Here is a 19,320-nt window from a genome sequence, read left to right on the forward strand (position 1 = left end):
GATTTCAATCTTACTGCAGACATTATGGCTAAATGCCTGTGGCCCTAAAGAACTTTCCAAAACAACTAGAATAAAACTGACAAAAATCAGATATGGTTGTATAAGGTATACACCAGAGCTTCTCTGCATTGTTTTTTTTCCCCATGACATTTTGTCGCCTTTTGGAGAGTATTTGACCGTTTGTTCTGTAACAATAGTTTTGAATTGAAAAGAAGAATGCATTATGTTCTGCCAAATCCAAGCCGTCTCCCACAGGAGAATATTGTGAAATAGGAGAGGTTGCACAAACAATTTCATTAAAAAGAAAAAGTAAAGAGGAGAGGCCTGAACTTGAATTTGCGCTTTCTGAACAGATGGTTGGTTTTCAGGTTATCTACAGTCAGACCTGAACTTCAATTATAACTATTACTAAAAGGCAACCTAACCTGTTACACCTGCATTGCAACCTAAAACTTTGCCATTCTGCCTCCAGCCTAAACACACTGTTTTTATTTTATTTCTAATTTTATTTTCCCACGCTCGACTAGTTTTTATTGATCAAAATTGAGGACGAAAGTGAATATACCTTTAACCAAAAAATGTTTCTAAACATATAGTAACATTTCTATGACATATTTATCACAACACTAAGTAGAAATCTAACCAATGTATCGCCAAGTATATATATTTTTTTTAAATAAGACAAGATTGCCCTTTTTTTCCCTATGAGTAAAGAAAAAATACATTTTGCTAGATAAACTCTTCAAATACGAACTAAAATGTACCCTTTCATACTGAAAATATTTTCATTTCAACAGTAGAAAATGTTCTACAAAGTAAATGCTTTCTCTGTTTGCATCCACTAATCTTTAAACCCCTCATAGTTTCTGGGGAGCCTTTGGTGCTTCATCATGGCTGAAAAAAAAGAGTTTGAGAAAGCTGCTTTAATTTTCCAACAGCACTTCTCCTTAATGTGCATAAAATGTCGTGCATTTGCTGTTTAGTGTTTTTCGTTACCTAAGCTTGACAATGGATCAAACGGATCCGCCACCTGCTTCGCTCAGGTTGCACGTTGTTGTTGGATTTCCCTCCGAGTGCATTTTTAATCTATTTAACAAAAGAGTCCACCTTCACTTGAATTGCCATCTCGGATTAATAAAGAATCTAAACTTTATCATTTATTTCTAAAGAGCTTTTTGACTCGACGCAGGGCTAGAAAAAACCTTCAGTAAACAACCATCCCTGTTGTTGAGACACTAATATCTGCTGGCTTCTTCTGCTTTAATCTGGATCTGTTGATTATTTAGCTTGTAGCGTATTTATATTTCTGGTCTGTTTAATTGCATGTTGCTAAAATAGCAGAGAGAGTTTTTCTCCTGCTTCTTAAACTAAGCTCCATGCTTTGAACGACACGGTTATCAGTAACAGGAGTTAAAGGTATACTATGCAACCGGGGTTGATTTTCCAGCGAGGCTCCCCCCAGAGGGCGAAAGTAAAAGTGCACTGTCATAAAGATGCTCAGCTGTTCTGGTTTCTCCGTCAAGCCAGGCGCGGTTGTTTAGAGCTTAGCAGACAGGCGAACGCAACGAAAAGTGGAAAAAACGGCAGTACAAACAATGACTAACACAGTGAAGGTATGAACATCAGGCTTCCCGCAGCGCTATCTTGGCAAGGCGGCCGCCTCGCCAGTTTTATTGTTATTATTATTATTTTTATTTTTATTTTTTATGTTGGCGAGACGCTACCGCCACCACCTCGCCAAGCCACGGCCGCCGCCTCGCCGCGGCCGCCGCGGTACCGTCTCGCCAACATAAAAAAAAATAAATAAAAAAATAAAAATAATAATAATAATAATAATAAAACTCGATATGCTTGCATGTTTATCTGACGTTAACACGCGGTTCTTTGTTGTAGCTTTCGCGCGTGCTAGAATGGCAGGGCAAAAACACATGGAGTTCTCGCCGTAAAGCGAGACTTCTGTGAGTGCGGGCCGAGGGCTCCTGCAATTGCAAGTACGGTATTTCCCCCACAGACCACCAGGGCGGCCGAGAAAACCTTTGTTCGACCTGAAATGACTCATTTAATCATCCAAAACGGTATGGAACACATTAATTAACTAAAAAATGTTGCATAGTATGCCTTTAAACCTGCAGGCTCGTATCTCTTTAACACGGCTGTCAGTTTAGCGTTAACTGGGTTAAGACTTTGATGATTGCTGTTTAAAAACGTTAAAAATATCAAACCTAAAAGTACAGGAAGTTTTTTTTGTTTTTTTTGTTTAAGAAAACATTTTCTTTCAAGGAGAAAAAAACCCCGATTAACTTTATTTTATATTTTTTTCCTTCTTTTACTCAGATGGAGAACTGCTCAAATGCTCTGAGATGGATTGTGGATACTTTAGCACAAGGTGGCGCATTTAAACCACCCCGACCGCCTCCTACATTCAGAGGTAATTCCCCCAAACGAAGAGGAAAAGCCACATTGGTGTCTGTTGAAATATTTGAGCAATTAGATGTGACACCTTCATGACTCATGTGTTTAACTAGTAACTCAAAACTATAATGTAATTATGTTGAGGATTCTACAGCCTCTTTTCTCTGGTCTCCCACACAGATGGCGTTCCCAGTTCTTCCAGTTCATCATAGATCCGCCTTAACGACATGTGTGAATCAGTTAAAAAAAAAGAAAATTGACGCACTGGCAGCTTGTTAAGGTCCTTACATGTCATCACTGGTTCCCACCCGCCATTATCACTGGACTTAAAATCAACGATTCTGAACAGGGTACTAAAAAAACGTTGGGACGCACCTAAACTTGGAACAGTATTCATAAACTGATGCTGATAATAATTCCGATTTTTATTTTTTTAAATGTATATCTTTTTTTTTTCTTAAACGTACATTTTTAGCCAGTTTATTGTATTCTGTGCAATAGTTTTAAGGGGTGAGATAAAATGTAATATATTTTTACTTGGGTACACCTAAAGTATTGCATTATATTGTGTTAATTTACACTCGGTGGTTTTTTAAAGTTAGTTACAGTTACTATTGTCTGTATTATATGCCCTGATGATTTTATTTGTACTGTCTAATAAAAGTTATTAAATGGGGTTGAGTTAACACTTGTTCTAGGAGAGTTATAACTTTTGTTTATCACACTTGTTCACATAGACTCTGGATACTTTTTGTACTGTTCATATTTATTAGATTTTTTTTTTCAGCAGCTAGAAGCCAGTTTACTCTGTTATTGTTTTGAAATGTAAAGGGTAATTAATGACAGTCCTCAGTGCTTTTATGCAGAGTTTACTATTTTTGGAAAGTGTCAGGCATCTTGTTTGTGTTCTACTTTCAGTTTTAGACAAATTAAAGATTTCACTCCTGTGTAGTTCTCACATTGTTTCTTCTTCTGACGTTTTACAAATAAAGACAAGAAAAGAAGCTTCTGACTGAGGACTATCTGTTATGGTATTACAGTCTCATGAAGAGGATGGGTTCATTTTGAGACGCATCCTTCCTGCGATCCTTCCCAGAGAGTTTCAGAACAGAATAGGCTTTCTTTAGCAGCTTGTTGAGCTGTTTATGCCACTAGCTTGCAGGCTACTACCCCAATAGATGATGGCAGAAGAGATTTTGCTCTGCACAACAGACTCCATGTCCCTCTGTTTTCCTACATTTCTATGCTTCTCCCCCACCTCTGCATGTTCTCTTATTATGAAAATATCTTACAAATGGAGCACCAGCATCGTATGGTTGAACATGAAGCAGCAGCAGCAGTATCTGTGGCCGAGATGGAAGATAAAACATTTGATGCGTGGAAGAAGAACTGCAGGTCAATGGAGAAGGAGATCTCTGTTTGGCTGGTGGCAGGAGAGGAGGCTGATGAGCTTGTTCCTGAACTGAAAGTATCAAAGAATGTGCTAACGAGCCCTTTCTGGAGTTTGTCTCTTTTTGCTTTAAGTCTGCAATCATCATTAATGACTACACATCTCTTTTTCTGCTGTAGTATGCTCTCAATGTTCTTCCTTAAGGCCTCCTCGTTGTTTCTACTCTTGACTCGATGCTTTTGCGTAATAGTTCCTTGCTTCCATCTTTCAATTCTCCTTTTTTCTCTTTGAATAGTCGCTTAAGTTACACAGAGATCGAGGGTTTGCTATTGGGGAAAAAAACAAACAAAAAAACTTGATGCTCTGATGGGGATCGTATTTTCCATATAGACCTTTACTGTCGATCACACTCTTGAGTCATGGCATTACTGAGCTGATGTGTCAAGTGAATTTCTCCAATGTGAGGTTCAATAAAGCCTATCTTATCTTATTATGTCCTCTCCATGTAGCTGACAGAGTCCATCCCAGTCTGTATCCTCCAAACAACCCAGCTGAGTTTCCTGTGATCATCATACTACAGTTCTTCTGATTGCAGGTTACCTCCAAACAAAGATTTATGATCCAATTTGTCAAATAGATATTCAAAAGATGATTTGTGTTAGAATAGCTTACATTTTTTTAAAGTACTAAGTGAATGAGGCATGGTAAGAATAACCAGATATTGCCACAAATTCATTGTAGTTTTTATTTCTATATATTTTTTTGTCTTTAGCTTAGTAACAACTGTACAGAGGACATGACATGCAGTGTTGGGAACAGCTGATGGTGGAATGTATACCGCTACTACAATAATGCTAGTGACCTCTCTTGATGGGGAAAAATGTGGATGAAAATGTCCTGCGAGCAGCCCAATAATCTAGACTCCAGAGACGTTGTTTCAATTTAGCATTAGTAGGTTTACGCAATGAGCGTTTTTTTTCTTTTCACAATGCATCTCCCAATCCATCCCCTTTGCTATTGCTTCAGAGTTGCTGTCTGCCCGTATGCGTGTCCCCAGCTCTGCTCCCATGACCTCTCCTCGTTAACTCATCTGTGCTTTGCGGTCTCAGTTTAGGTGTGTTGGAGCTTTTGAGCTGTTAAACAGCTCAGCCGGTTTGTAAGAAAACATTGCTGTTGCCATTATTCAGGCATAACAGCTGACCAAAAAGAAAAATACTTCCAGCTGCTCAGCTTCCTTGGCCGCTTTGCGCAGTGCAGGATAAATGGCTACAAGAATGCCAACGTGTTCATACCTGCCCATATCTGCCATCAGAGCGATAATTAAGAAGGTATTTAATGGCTTAAACTAGGACAACAAAGTTGGATGGGTACCAAAGTTCTGCATGCCTTCACACACAGTGAGGATGATGGTTTCCCCGAAATATTAGAGAAGACAACTTCTCTAACAATGCAGGATTTTCCCATATTAAAATAACTTCAAATTAAAGGACGAAAATGATCTAAATTCTTAAGTTTGACGTTTTACCATTATGTAAGAGCAACTGATTTGAAGGCTTTTTAAACATCTTTACCTGGAGGCGAACGACTGTTGTTCAGCTGAGGTGTAGCTGAGTGATACATTTCAAATTGGGCGCTGTCACATTTCAGTCTCTGAAAGGGGAAAAAAAAAAAAAACGTTTCAAATTGGTGCCGGTTGTGTAACCTCAAACGAGGGTTGGGTTTCTGCCATTCAGTTACATTCAGGTCATTTAAAACTCATGGGAGCAGGTTATAATGAGGACAGGAGTGTCCGGGACAGTGCAAAAGGTGTGCGGTGCCCAGTTTCAACATGACACGGCTCTACTGAAGGTCACATAGTGGAGCAATCTATTGAAGGATCCTTTACTCTAAATAGTTAGCTGGGCCACCTGTCAATCGCATGTAGCTGCAGCTCACACTGAGAAATGGTGTCATCACGTTTTGCCTTAGCCCCCCCCCCCCACGACTACGCAGGTTTGCAGTCAAGTATCATAAGGAACATTTAAGAATCCAAAATTCGTCAAATTTATTTGATGTCGATACATAATTTAAATGCACTAATGCGGTGAGTTGCTTTGTGCTTTCACAGACAAAACCTGAGAGTGAAAAGAAAGTTAAAAATGTGTCTGGAATGTGCACAGCACAATCTTCATTTCTATTTACATCCCCTCCATACTTCATGCTGACACGCCATCCTCCTGTTGTGGACTCCTGACTGAGCCTCGGATCGTTTTACGAGCCACCATTTAAAGACGTTCCTCTTTGCTTTGTATCGCCGTCTGCTCAGGATATTATGCATTGTAGTAATTCAGATTAAACCGCATTTCCTCAAACTGGAGCGTATTCAAATACAGCAGAAAGCTGCAGTCTGATTGCAGATACAGCTGGACACGGCTCCTACAATCATATTATAATAGACGATTATCAGCTGAATTCCTGTCAATCTTTCTATTATTAATGCAAAATCTGCCATTTGATTTCACTGAAAGGCATGTAAAAGGGACTTTTTTGGGACTTTTACACCAAAAAAGTAATTTATTTCATTCTCAAGTGAAGCATCCACAGAGATATTTAGAAAGCATTGCCTATTAGCTTGCAAAAACACAAAATTAAGCTTTCAACTATTCCATGTGATGGCTTAAAATATTTTTTTTAACACAGACATGTTATATTGTGGCCTTTACGATCATGAGTAAGACTGCTGATGTGACAGTTGTCCAACAGAAAGGTATTGACACTCTCCACATAAGGAGGGTAAGCCACAAAAGGTCATTGCATAAGCAGCTGGTTATTCAGTGAATGCAGTGTGGAAGCACATTAGGGAAAAGTTAAGTGGAGGGAAAAGGTTTGGTAACAGAAATTGCATGAGAAACTACAATAACTGCAACCTTAAGAGGATTGGCTGCAATTAAAGCAATCTGGGCTCAGCAGCCAGAGTCACAGGCGGGTCACCCAATGCCTCACTGTGATTATTTAGTTATTCATACAGCCCATCCCTTTTTGTTCTTTTTTTCTTTGGTCTTATGTAATAGTGGAATTTTTGAGAAACCGTTTTTTTTTTGTCTGTTTTGTTTTCATTAGCTTTATCCCATAATGACCACTTTTTCCATTAAATCTATCACTCGATGTGTAATGAAAATACACGAAGTGTGAGAGAAATTTTCCGCCACATTATTGAAGTGTTCGGCAGATGAGACTTGGCAACAAAGCACCCGTCACGGTGTTTTTAGCATTTTTAAACAAAAGCCGTTTTTGTTAAACAGAATGAACACGTGAGTTATCTTTGAAAAGTTATCTTATATTATCAAATACATGTGACCCCCCCCCCCCTTTATGCTTGTGCTTTTCTGTGACCTCCTTCATTCCACCCTCATCCAGACCGGACCCCGATCCGGCACACGCTCGTTCCTCTAATACACCGTTGAGGACATCAGGAGCATTCTTCCCAGACATGTGCTTCTGTCACTCACCAGCGTTCAGCTGCACAACGACAGAGCCCACATTGCTGCTCCACTGTGTTCCCAGGACCCGGCTGGCACACACTCTCCTGACCGCGGCCCTCCGCTCTCTGCAGCCTCGACCTGTAAAAGACTGAAGCTTGATGCCACTTTTTCTTGGTTCTCGTCTCGCGTTTTAAATCTCCACTCAAAGCGGCTTTGACCCGGTTTCAGGTGGACGAGCTGAGCAAAGACAGGAGCTTTGTTTCCCAACATGGCCTTCACGAGGAGCTGGGCAGTCGCCCTCCTGCTGGTGCTCCTGAGCCCTCTGCAGCTCCCACACTCTGGTTTAGCGAGCGCCCAGGATGTGAGTGAGGAAGAGGAAGACCTCCACACCAGACATGCAGAGGAAGTTGTGGCTGATGACGACGAAACTGATGACGACGGGGAGGAAGGAGAGTCAGATCAAGAGGAGGGAGAAGATACTGATGAGGGGAAGGGTGAGGAAGACCAGGAGGACAGGGATGAGGAAGGAGATGAAGAGGTGGCTGCTGATGATGAAGAAGAAGAGGAGGCCAATGAGGAAGCAGAGGAAGAGGCTGCAGAGGTAGATGACGAAAGTGATGGAGATGAGGAAGAGGAGGACGAGGCTGCAGAAGTTAAAGGCAAGGATGAGGGGGCTACTGAAGAGGAGGAAGGTGAGGCAGCAGAGGAAGATGATGGAAGTGATGAGGAAGAGGATGGCTCTGATGAAGAGGACGATGAGGCTGCAGAGGAAGATGATGGAACTGATGAGGAAGAGGATGAAGAGGACGATGAGGCTGCAGAGGAAGATGACGAAGAGGACAATGAGGCTGCAGAGGAAGTAGCTAGTGACGAGGAAGAGGAGGAGGGCGAAGCTGCAGACGAAGAGGCAGCGGATGTGGAAAATGACTCTGAGGAAGAGGAAGCAGAGGATCGTCCTGCTGATGATGAAGAAGGTATGGCAGCTCTTTGCGTCACACTTTTAAAGTTCTTTTTTTTTTTTATAAACCATTTTACAAACTAAAAGTCAAATAAAAGTTTGACAAAATAAACTCTAAAATCAACAATGAAAAGCACCAAAGAAACAAGGACTAGCCTAATGAACGAGCTCTCTGGCATTTAAAGAGTTTTTTAGAGAGACTTAAAATCATTTAAAGTTCCGGTAGTAATAAAAGCATGAATAACCTTAACGAGCAGGATAATCCATTACTTAACTAATAAGCCTCAGAATAAAAGGCTGGGCTGGACTACTGCGCCGACTGTTTACTGAATTTATAATCTGAATCAGCAATTTCTCTATGAGAGACACACAGCTAGAAGAATCCAGAGATACGCATGATGCTAACTTCTACCGTAAATGTTAAAAAATGATGGTCAGACACCTTTTATCTTGAATCACGAGTAGACAGATTGCCCCGTGACACTGCTGGAGTCACTACAGCTACCTTACCACCACCGTCATACATTTCAATCCAAAAATAGAGCTGCTTATCTGTGTTAGCTGGAACCGGCCCTGAACTAAAGCGGTCATTGTTCAGTTTATGTCTGACGCTCCGAAGCAGGCTCTGACGTGTCGCCAGTTAGAAAGACATTGGCAGAAAGATTGTGTTGTTTTAAGCCGCTACACACACTCTGCTGCCAAAGGTACTCGGTCATCTCATGCCTTCAGTCTCACAGGAACTTCAGAGAAAACACGTTCTAAATCCGTGGCTTTCAAGGAAAGCGGTCCAACGGGTTCTGGAGTGTTTATGGGAGTTTTTGACCATTCTACCAAAAGTGCATTAGTGAGGTCAGACACTGATGTGGGACGAGAAGGCCTGGCTCTCAGTTTCCACTCTACACTGCAAAAACGGGACTAAAAATAAGTAAAATATTCTTAAAATTTGTGTATTTTTCCTTGATTTGAGCAGGTAAATAAGATGATGTGCCAATAGAATAAGTTTTTTTCATATAAAATAGGAACAATTCATCTCCATCATCTTATTTTGAGGTGCAGGATGTCTAATTATCTTATTTTAGGGGCCGAAATAGATGGCAGATAATCTTATTTACCTGCTCAAATCTAGGACAAAAACACAAATTTTAAGAACATTTTACTTATTTTTAGATCCGTTTTTTGCAGTGTAGTTCATCCCCAAAGGTGTTCTGTCAGGTTTAGGTCAGGACTCTGCAGGCCAGTCAAGGTCAACCACACCAAACTCTCTCCTCCAGGTCTTTATGGAACTGGCTTTGTGCTCTGGTTCTCAGTCATGTTAGAAGAGGAAGGGGCTGTCTCCAAACAGTTCCCACAAAGTTGGGAGTAAGGAGTTGTCCAAAATCTCCTGTTATGCAGAAGCTTTCAGAGATCCTTCCACTGGTCTCTGAGCTCCTGAGATCCACCCGTTCTTTCACAAATGTTTGTAGAAACAGTCTGCATGCCTGGATGCTTCATTTTATACACCTGGGGCCATGAAGTGATAGGAACACCTGATTTTGATTATTTGGATGGATTAGAGCAGGGGTCACCAACACGGGGCCCGCGGGTACCATGTAGCCCCCGAGGATCACATGTGGGGCCCACGAACCTGTTCTGAAAAAGAAAAAGCACAATCCAGCAGTGAGCTGCATCTAAAACTTTATTTTATTCTGTTACTCTTCCTGTTTATTCACATTTACACTTATGTAGATTTAAAAATGACAAAATCTATAACAAAGCATTAAAAATGTGTTTATTTCACATAAAGTTAAGTTATTACTGGTAGCCCTTCGTAAGATGCAGCAATGAAGTAGCTCTCAGTCTCAAATAGCTTGGTGACCACTGGATTAGAGAACACCGGCAATGTAGTGTACATGAAGCAGGTTTGTACACTATGGTGCCAAAAGTCTTCCCTAACCCATCACCAGAGAAAAATGCAACGATTTCTTGTGTTTCCTTCAATACTTTCTATCCTGTTGGTTGTAGATGAAGCGGACCACACAACAGACGACATTGGTGAAACAAACGAAGAAGAGGAAACTTCTGACACACAGCACTTCCAATCTGGCTCGCTGTGCAGTGTTTGCTCCATCTGTGAGGTACAGTATAAATGCAGAAAGCGTCTTAATCCGTCCGTTATTTCTTCGTGGTTTTCTTCCCAAGTAGCAGACATCTAACCTTCACATAGTTGTCTCTTTTTTTCCATTGCACTTACTGTTTCTTTACAAAAAATTTGACCCATGTGTCATTTATAGTAAGGCTTCAACAAGTCACTGGCTGAAACAGTTCTGCATCTACACAAACAAGCAAAGTACCACAACGTTACAAAAACACACCTTGTCTCAATCTAACGGTGACTTAAAAGACTAAAGCTCCATAGTCCATACTTGACAACACCTCTGAAATGTACATTTCAGGCCTTAAACATTCAGTGCTTCAGAAACTAAACGCCTCGTTTTAAAAGCTTTTCTTTGCAAACAGCTGGGAAATGATCAGTTTTCCTGACTCTGGCTGCAGGATGTTGGAGGAGAAGCAGCTATTAAAATAAACCAGCCTAAAAATGAAAATAATGGCAGTCAGATTTGCTTTAGGTAGACTTGATAGCTGAAATTCAGATGTGAGTCTAAAACGAGAAGCACTAAAAACTCGGCGAAGCGTCTTAAGGACCAACACTCTGATGATCATGATTAAGAAGCCCCCAAATTGCTAAAGAACATCTACAGAGCTACGATAGAGAGCGTTTTATGTCTCAGCATAGCTGTGTGGTATGGGAGCTGCACAGTCCAGGAGAGGAAGGACCTAGCATGGGTGGTGAGGACAGCGCAGGGGATTGTGGGATGCCGTCTGCAGGATCTAGACTCAATTTATGCAGAACGAGTCCAAAGAAGGTCCAGACGCATCTCCACTGATCCCCCCCACCCATGTGCTGTTTGCCCCTCTCCCATCAGGTAAACGCTTCTGAAGCCTAAAAGCCAAAACTAATAAACTCAGAAACAGCTTCTTCCCAAGAGCTGTGAGGGCAATCGCCCCCCTGATGGGAGACAGCAGTCCAACGCTTTAAAATCACCCCACTGTTACTAACCCGTCATGCGTTACACCCTACTACCTCATTATCTGGTATCTGTGACACTCCTGATCGGCAAAAAGAAAAAAAGTATCTCTTGTTTATTGCCTGTTTGTTTGTCAGTTTTTGCCTCGTTATGTGTAATGTGAAACGAAGTGGCCAAAGAGAAATTCTTTATTCTTCTTGATTCTTGAAATTTGCATAGGCAAATCTCGACACATGCAGGGCGACACAAGCCAACATCATCTGCTGAAATATAAGCAACATGAAAGGTGCAGACCTGCCATTACTCCTATATTCAGTAGGAATATAGGAGTAATGGCTTCATGTATGCCCAAACTGAATCCGACAAGTCAACCAGCAGTCAGTTCAATTTCAGTCCAGTTTTATGAACGCATGTCATCTCAAGGCACTTTACAGAGTCAAGAAGCTGGGGCATCAGGATCTGCTGATTCAAGCTGACCGACAAAGAAAATGAGCAGAACTAGAGAACTGAACCAGAGCCGATGCTGAATATTGCTGCGTGCACAAGACCCTGGTTTAGACTGTTTTGCATTGACTTGTTTAAATAAAGCCAAGGCACTGCTAACACTGTTCTCTACTGCACATCTGTTTTGGAGAAAGCTCTGTTGTTTAAAGTCTGCTTTGATCGTCCCTTTGTGCACTTGTTTTTATTTTCCTTGGAAATAACAAACAGTAAAACCTCTTCTGAGCACCACTCAATAGTGCCTAGTGGTTCTGGTACCACGGTGGTGGATTTAGTTTAATGGAAAGAAAGTAAAAAGAAATTAGCAGTGATTTAAAACCTTCTCACTTGGTGACTTTTGCTGTCGCTCTTCCTCTGACCGGCGAATCTCTGCTCACTCTGCATGTCCAACCCTCTGTTTGTTTCAGCATTGCACTGAACACTGTGACAAGTGTCCATGTGCAGAGGGAGACGAGTCCGATCACTGCGAACACTGTGAAGTAAGCTGCTTCATTATTAAAAACGACCAGCAGAGAATAACAGATCCTATTAAAGACTTTGCACACAGTTTCATGCGACCCCTTTGTTTTCTGCACAGGACTGCTCCTCCTGCTACATTTGCCCCATTCTGTGTGAGACAATTTGCACGCCAGGTAAGTGATCGCAACACGCACTCCCACTTCTGCTGCAGATTTGGTCAAACGTTTTACTTTGTTTGATTTTGCTCAGGCGGTTTTGTCGACGAACTAACCGGATCCATCTTTCAGTAAGTTTAATCCCTGCTTGCATGGCACAGATGCTCAACAGAAGGCTCGGCAGAAAAGCTCACACTTCTGTTTTTGACGCCTCGATTTTTATTTTACAGGTCTGTTTCTTCTCTACTCTGAGCAAAACACACAAGGACTTCTTTTAAGAAGATGATTGGGATCCAACTGTTAGTTCAGCAGCAGAACGATGAGTTGAAGTACAACAGGAACTAGTCTTCAGTCTTTGTTTATGTTCTAAGAAACACTTTAATGTTATTTTAAACTGGACTAGAGCTGTGTGGTTAGGTTGGGAGGTTTAGGACATTTTTGTATGAATTTTACTTGGAAAAAATGCAATAACTCATTTTCATTTTGGAGCAAATATATAAATAAAACTATATATGATAAAAAAAAATTTGGAATAATTGTTTACTGTCATTCATATATCTATCCTGTACATGTAGAAATGTTAGGCAGCCACCTGTGTATCACCTGTGTATCTGTAACAACTGAAAAAGTAACCTACCCCCCTCTTGTTCAACAGTTTTTCACCAATCACAGCCAGATCTGATTATTATCAGAACTGTTGAAAGAAGAAATTACAGATAAAGCAACCTCCTGGCAGCATGACGTAGGCCAAAATATCTCAAAAACCTGAAGAAATTCCCAAACAGATGATAAACTTAGTCACTGAGGTGTCAGTCTGGAAAGTCATTTCTGCCCTGGTGACTCTGGTGAAGCAGAGTTACAGCCTTTATCAAGATATTAAAACCATTCTGCAACAAAGTGAAGACCAAACTTCCCTCTGATACTGGAACGTACTAGCTTTGGGGGGAAAGTTATTTTTTTCCACAGGTAGCCAGGTTGGCTTGGATGGCTTTTCCCCTACACAAAGGAGATGATTTGAAATCTTTCTGAAATATAGAAATTCGTCTGATAAACAAAACACTTATTGTGACGATAAAGCCAGAAACAGAAGAAATCTGTTTCAGATCTGCATGTTGTTAGCTCAGATAAAAACTATGCTGCAAATGCAGTAAATTTAGACAGAACAGAAAAAGTAAAACCGTTTTGCACAAGAGCTACTGAGATCTAATATTATGGACCTCTGTATTATAATTGGAAACCTGTGTAAAAGACATTTATACAATAAAACTTTACTGTCATGTTGTGTGAAGCCAGTTTCTATCTTATGAAACTAAAACATGCAAGATTAAAGCGGTTTATTTAGTGTGATTTGAATAGAAACTTTAATAATCGCCTTGGTTCATGTAGCTTATGCTGACAAACACGAGTACAATAGGTCAAGCAACATCTTAGATGAGGTAGAATTGGAAAATAAAAGTTTTATTTTTCTTTATTTATGTTGCTCGAAGGTGTATGAACCTATTTGAGAAAGTGATTTTGATAATTAGATCCCATTCATAAACTTTGTGTCTCATCTCTATTTTTTATCAACATACTGGACTTAAGATTTGGCTGCAAAAAATATTTTTCTCCCACATTAACTTAATGGGGGCTGCTTTTTTTTATTTTTTATTTATTTATTTTTAACCTGTGAGGATTCCTGTGATGTCTCCTGTGTCCCTATGTGTGCTGAAGATAAGAAGCTTAATCCATCCATCCATCATCTATATCTGCTTATCTACCCACTCTGGACAGGTCGCCAGTCCATCTCAGGACAAACGACCATGCACGCACACTCACGCTCCCATTTAGAGAGACCAATCAGCCGAACAGCCTTGGTTTTAGACTAAGGGGGGAAGCTGAAGTGCCCAGAGTGTCCACGCCTGAACAGGGAAAACCAAGAAACCGAGAAAGATCCCAGGCTGGGATTCAAACCCAGGACCTTCTTGCTGCTATGCACCAATGCCAGTGTGCAGCCCCACAGAGGATTAAATACATGGATTTTTTTTAAATTTTGACTACAATGTTAAGAGAAACTAATCTTGCGAACCTCCTTGACGTATTCTGTAAACAAGTGATACATCTACCACAAAATAGTTCTCAAAAATATTCTGTCTACGGGAAAAAAAAACGGAGATTGAATCATAAAACTAGATAGCAAACAAAGCTGTAATTTAGCCAGAAACGAAAGTTACAAAGCGGTGAAATAACCCCGGGGTCGGGTCATATACTTTTCAGTGGGTACCTCCTTTTCTTTCTTCCTCTTGAGTGTCCAGGGTCGCTTACAGGGCACCCAGTATTTGGCTGATTTAACGGGTGGCAAGATTTTCTCAGACATACATAGCAAAGTAAGCACAGACGCCAGCGGCAAAGGATGCAAAGAACGGTAAGGCCAGAACAGCAAACATAGGCCACTTAAACTTTCATACATGCAAAGTGCCTGGGTGACTGTCACCTCCACCTTAGCCTGCAGCGAAGGCTGCGCTGGTTTACGTAAATGTCTACTGGATTTATGTCAGGTAACCCGTACACCTTCTGAGATTTATTGGACAAGTGGCATGTAGCTGCATGAGGTGACAGCACCACAGGAGTTTATCCTGCAAATGGCAGGTAGCCAGTTCAATCCCCCGCTCTAACATTCCCCCAAAGCCTCGCCTCTGTCTACTAACATAGCTCACCACCATCAGGGGGTGAATGAATGAATGACTGTCGTGTAAAGCACTTTGGGGTCGTTGGACTAGTTAAAGCGCTATATAAGCCATTTAGCATTTAGTTGCAGTTTACTTACAAACCAGTTTGGGTTCACCTCAATGAGTAGAGTGCACCTTGTTACAGATGGGCTTAACAATTAGTTGCCATAGGCAGATTTTTCTACTACATTATTAGGGTCACAGCAATGTCCCTCAATGCCCCTTTCACCTACATTAGATTCCTGTCATGTGCATAATGCTGAAGTCGCCGTTTTTCTCCAATACCAAGACATAGTTTTTGAAACCATTGCTCTAACCTGTGAACACGTAACCCAATTTTCAAACTACAACATCCACAAAGCATCTGACTCTTCCTGTAAAACCAAACTGTTTCTTCAAAAGAATTCAACAATGTTGTCAGACCAGAGCCCTGGGCAGTCCAAAATAAAAACACATATCAAATTAGACAAAGTCATTGTGTTTTGGTATTTGTTGTTGCCAGGTGATGGGGGAGGAGGAGGGATTTGGCCAGGTTGCCAGTTATGCAAGAACTGCTTCCGGTTGTTATGCAAAAAGGGTCACGACATCAAAACTCTGCTTTCTTTCAGAGGATTTGCGGGTCCAAATCAAAATGAACTACTTGAGCACTTTGTGATATTTCACAGCTGCTTTATTTTTTTAATTTTATTTTTTCCATTCTGTTTGGCCCAGAAATATTTGGACAGTGACACAATCTTGATTTTCGCTCTGTATGCCACCACGATGGATTTAAAATTAAACGACTACAATGTAACTGAAGCGCAGACTTTAAGGTTTAGTACAAGGGGTTAAACAAAAATATATGATTAAACATGTAGGAACTTTTTTCTTATACAAGCGCTCCTCATTTCCGGGGCTCAAAAGTAAATAGACAAATAAACATAACCCTAAGTAAAATGCTACTTTTCAACATTTAGTTGAGAATCCTTTTTTGAAGTCTGGAAACCATGGACATCACCAAACTCTAGGTTTCCTCCTTAGTGATGCTTCAGTATGTTTTTGGATCGTTGTCCATCTGTACTGTGAAGCGCCGTCTAATCGAGTTTGCTGCATTTGGCTGCAGAAAGTGAATCCCTATATACTTCAGAATTAATTCGGCTGCTTCTGTTTTTTGTCACACCATGAATAAACACCAGTGCCACATGAAGCTGTGCAGGCCCACGCCGTCACACTGCCTCCACCATGTTTTACAGAACATGTGTTTTGGATCATGAGCTGTTCCAGTTCTTCTCCAATCTTTCTTCTTCCCATCATTCTGGTACAGGTTCATCTTAGTCTCATTTGTCCAAAGAATGCTCTTCCAGAACTGGGCCGGCCTCTTCAGCTGTTTTTTTTCTCTTTAAAGTCAATTCTGGCCTTTTTATTTTTGAGGCTGATTAATGGTTTGCATCTTGTGGTGAATCCTTTGTCTCATCAAGTCTCCTTTTTATGCTATACTTAGATACTGATTGACCTACATCCTGGAGAGAGTTCTTCACTTGAATGTATGTTGTGAAGGTGTTTATCTTCACCATAGAAAGGATTCTGCCATCATCCATCTCTGTTGTCTTCCATGGACGTCCAGGCCTCGTTGATTTCCCAAGCTCACCAGTTCTCTCTTCTATTTTCAGAATGTACCAAACTGTTGATTTGGCCACTGTCCTAACATTTCTGCTATCTCTCTGATGGGTTTCTTCTTTTTTTCAGCCTCAGGATGATCTGTTTCACCTCCATGGAGAGCTCCTTTGACCGCATGTTGTTTGTTCACGGCAACAGCTTCCAAATGCAAACTCCAGACCTTTTAACTGCTTAATTGATGACAGGTTAACGAGGGAAGAGCCCATGCAGCCTTGTTATTTATTTAGCAGTCTTCTGAGTTAGTTGTCCAATTACTTTCGGTCTCTTGAAAAAGAGACGGCAACGTATCAAAAAGCTGTAATTTCTAAATCCCTGCTCCAATTTGGATGTGAATATTCTCAAACTACAGCTGAGAGTCTGCACTTTCAGCCCATATTGATTATATAATTGTATCTTGAATATGTTTTCATTAACCACTAAAATAACAAAAATTTGTGTCACTGTCCAAATATTTCTGGACCTAACTGTAATTCTTAATTTTTCACCGACCTTGTAAGAGAGGAACTGCTTTGTTTTATGCTGAACTCTGTAACCTGTAAACACAACCTTGGTGGCAAAACTGTTGAAACAAAATCAGAAACAAAGTTAACCTTCTGTTAATCTTCTGTTGTTGATCACAACAGAAGATTTTTTTCCCCCCTTCTTGTTCGTCTCTCGCATTTTCCACCGTCTGTGCGAGTTATCCTAAATCGAAGTATCTTTCAACTTTAAATCAAGTAGAAGAAAGATGATTATGCAACGTTTTCTAACTCTCGATGCCTTCTTGATTATCAGGGCGGCAGGGCACGTAGCCTCTATAGAAACAACTCTCGGAAATCGGGGTGGCTTTGTGTAAAGCAGAAACAAACGTTCCTCTCTGCCCGTCAGTGACTCTGCTAAAAGTGAAAATTTGAAAAAGCTTCTGAGTTTGTTCTTGACAGGATTGTACAGGAATAAAAATGCATTTTACTGATATTTATAAAAGTAACTGGATCGCTCGCTGAGGTGCATCCCAGAGCCAAAACGACACAATTAAGAACTGAGGAAAACTAAAAATAACCCAGAGAAAAGCAGTGTCCTTTCACTGCCTCCAAATAATTATATAATTGTGTAACATTACCCTCTTTGATCAACACAAAGCTTGTCGTTTTTTTTCTCCCTTTGAAGGGCTAATGGGGTGTGGTGAAGCGTGAGTGAAGACACCGGGTGAAGGTCAAGAGAACCGGTTTATTAAGCACAATGATGTCTATACAAACATAGGAAAAATGACATAAATAGAAGTGGAAACATTGAGTGTTGCTGCCTCATCTTTCAGAAGTCCTGTCTCTAACAGGTAAACAGCAAGAGGAAAAAATCAAGTCTAGACAATAGAGGTAAAACAAAGGCACATTAAGGGACTTCCTATTATGTATTAAGGTAGACGGCGGCACCTCAGCTTAATACTAGAAAAATAAGTACGGGGGAAACTGCCAGCAAGCAACAGTTAAGCTCAATTATTAACGTCTAATACCACGTGTTTAATAAATACAACGTGTGACAAAATCACAGTGTGGAAAATGAAGCCTGCACATTTTCAGAGAGTCAAACATGTGAGCCCTTGACAAAGGAAGCAGTGAGTTGAACACAATATTCTTCTTTTTAAACGACAAACTTATAAACATGCAATTAGCTTTTTTTTGTTCTCTAAATTGCAATGGAGTGTTTCCTTGTAATTAAAATGGACCTGTTGCGTAAGCTAACGCCCCTAGTTCCTTTTAAAGACATTTCTATCAGTATACCTAAACTGTGATTAGTGTAAATACAAGTCAGGCACAGCATTTTGTCTTCCTTTTATGTAACCTGCAGCCAGCACTCTTTAAATGGCTTGTGTAATGTCCTGCGGTATCAGTTTGCAGACCTACCTGCACATTAAAAGCTTATTCTTATTAGACTATGCTCCATGAATAATATTGTTGTATTGTATATTGTTGTATTGTATATTGTTGTATTGTATTGTTGGCATATACTCCCTTGGAACCAGATGCCAAGGTATTTCTGTCTTTTGTCCCAATGATCATATATAATAACACGTTTTCCCCAGTGTGACAAGAAAGGAAGTATCAAACACCTGGTCGTTTGGCATGCAGCTGGTTTGGTGTCATATGACCGAGTGTTAATGAGAATAAAGACGACCTCATTCCACACTTTACCGACTGTCAGCCATGATGGTGGAGGCCTCATGCCTTCAGGGTGTTAACCTGCCATTGGTAGGGCACTGCAAAAGACAGACGTGACTATGAAGCAGTAGCGTTACCTTTAAAGTCTTCAAATAATCCAACTGTGAAGCATAATGGTGGCAGTATTATGCTGTGGGGCCAGGTGGCTGCCGCTGGTACTGAGCTTTGCACACGGCAGAATGAACAAGGAAGAAGGAAGGCCGTCTCCAGATTCTTACATTTCAGCTCATATCATATCAGCAGGTAGATGCTCCCAAAACGGATGAAGCAAAGAAACATTTTGTTTCTTCCGTACCTTCCCAGCAGCTCGATCTCATCTCTGAGGTCGTCCATAGGATCTGCGCTGAAAAGCTGGGTCTG

The 19,320-nt window shown here is 40.7% G+C and overlaps 2 protein-coding genes across 3 annotated transcripts in view; both read left to right on the forward strand.

Moving 5' to 3' along the window:
• LOC105926621 (transient receptor potential cation channel subfamily M member 4) overlaps positions 1-2,840 on the forward strand; it is a 28,302-nt gene extending 25,462 nt beyond the window's left edge. The window contains exons 27-28 of the mRNA XM_036141735.1: positions 2,335-2,428; positions 2,593-2,840. Of these exons, the coding sequence (XP_035997628.1) occupies positions 2,335-2,428; positions 2,593-2,624 (126 nt within the window). The 3' untranslated portion in view covers positions 2,625-2,840. The remainder of the gene's footprint in view (positions 1-2,334; positions 2,429-2,592) is intronic.
• A 4,383-nt stretch (positions 2,841-7,223) lies between these two features.
• On the forward strand, positions 7,224-12,927 carry hrc (histidine rich calcium binding protein). Of its 2 annotated transcripts, XM_021316769.2 has the most exons (6): positions 7,224-8,237; positions 10,223-10,335; positions 12,195-12,266; positions 12,365-12,419; positions 12,496-12,532; positions 12,632-12,927. In XM_021316769.2, the coding sequence occupies exons 1-6, from the start codon at positions 7,532-7,534 to the stop codon at positions 12,651-12,653; spliced, it is 1,005 nt and encodes a 334-aa protein (XP_021172444.2). In that variant the 5' UTR covers positions 7,224-7,531; the 3' UTR covers positions 12,654-12,927. The 2 variants fall into 2 exon arrangements, with proteins under 2 accessions (XP_021172444.2, XP_021172445.2); XM_021316770.2 differs by lacking the exon at positions 12,632-12,927 and having other exon boundaries at positions 12,496-12,536.
• Positions 12,928-19,320: the final 6,393 nt, after the last annotated feature.

Source organism: Fundulus heteroclitus, chromosome 10 (assembly GCF_011125445.2).
Source record: "Fundulus heteroclitus isolate FHET01 chromosome 10, MU-UCD_Fhet_4.1, whole genome shotgun sequence".
In the NCBI taxonomy this organism is placed as follows: Eukaryota; Metazoa; Chordata; class Actinopteri; order Cyprinodontiformes; family Fundulidae; genus Fundulus; species Fundulus heteroclitus.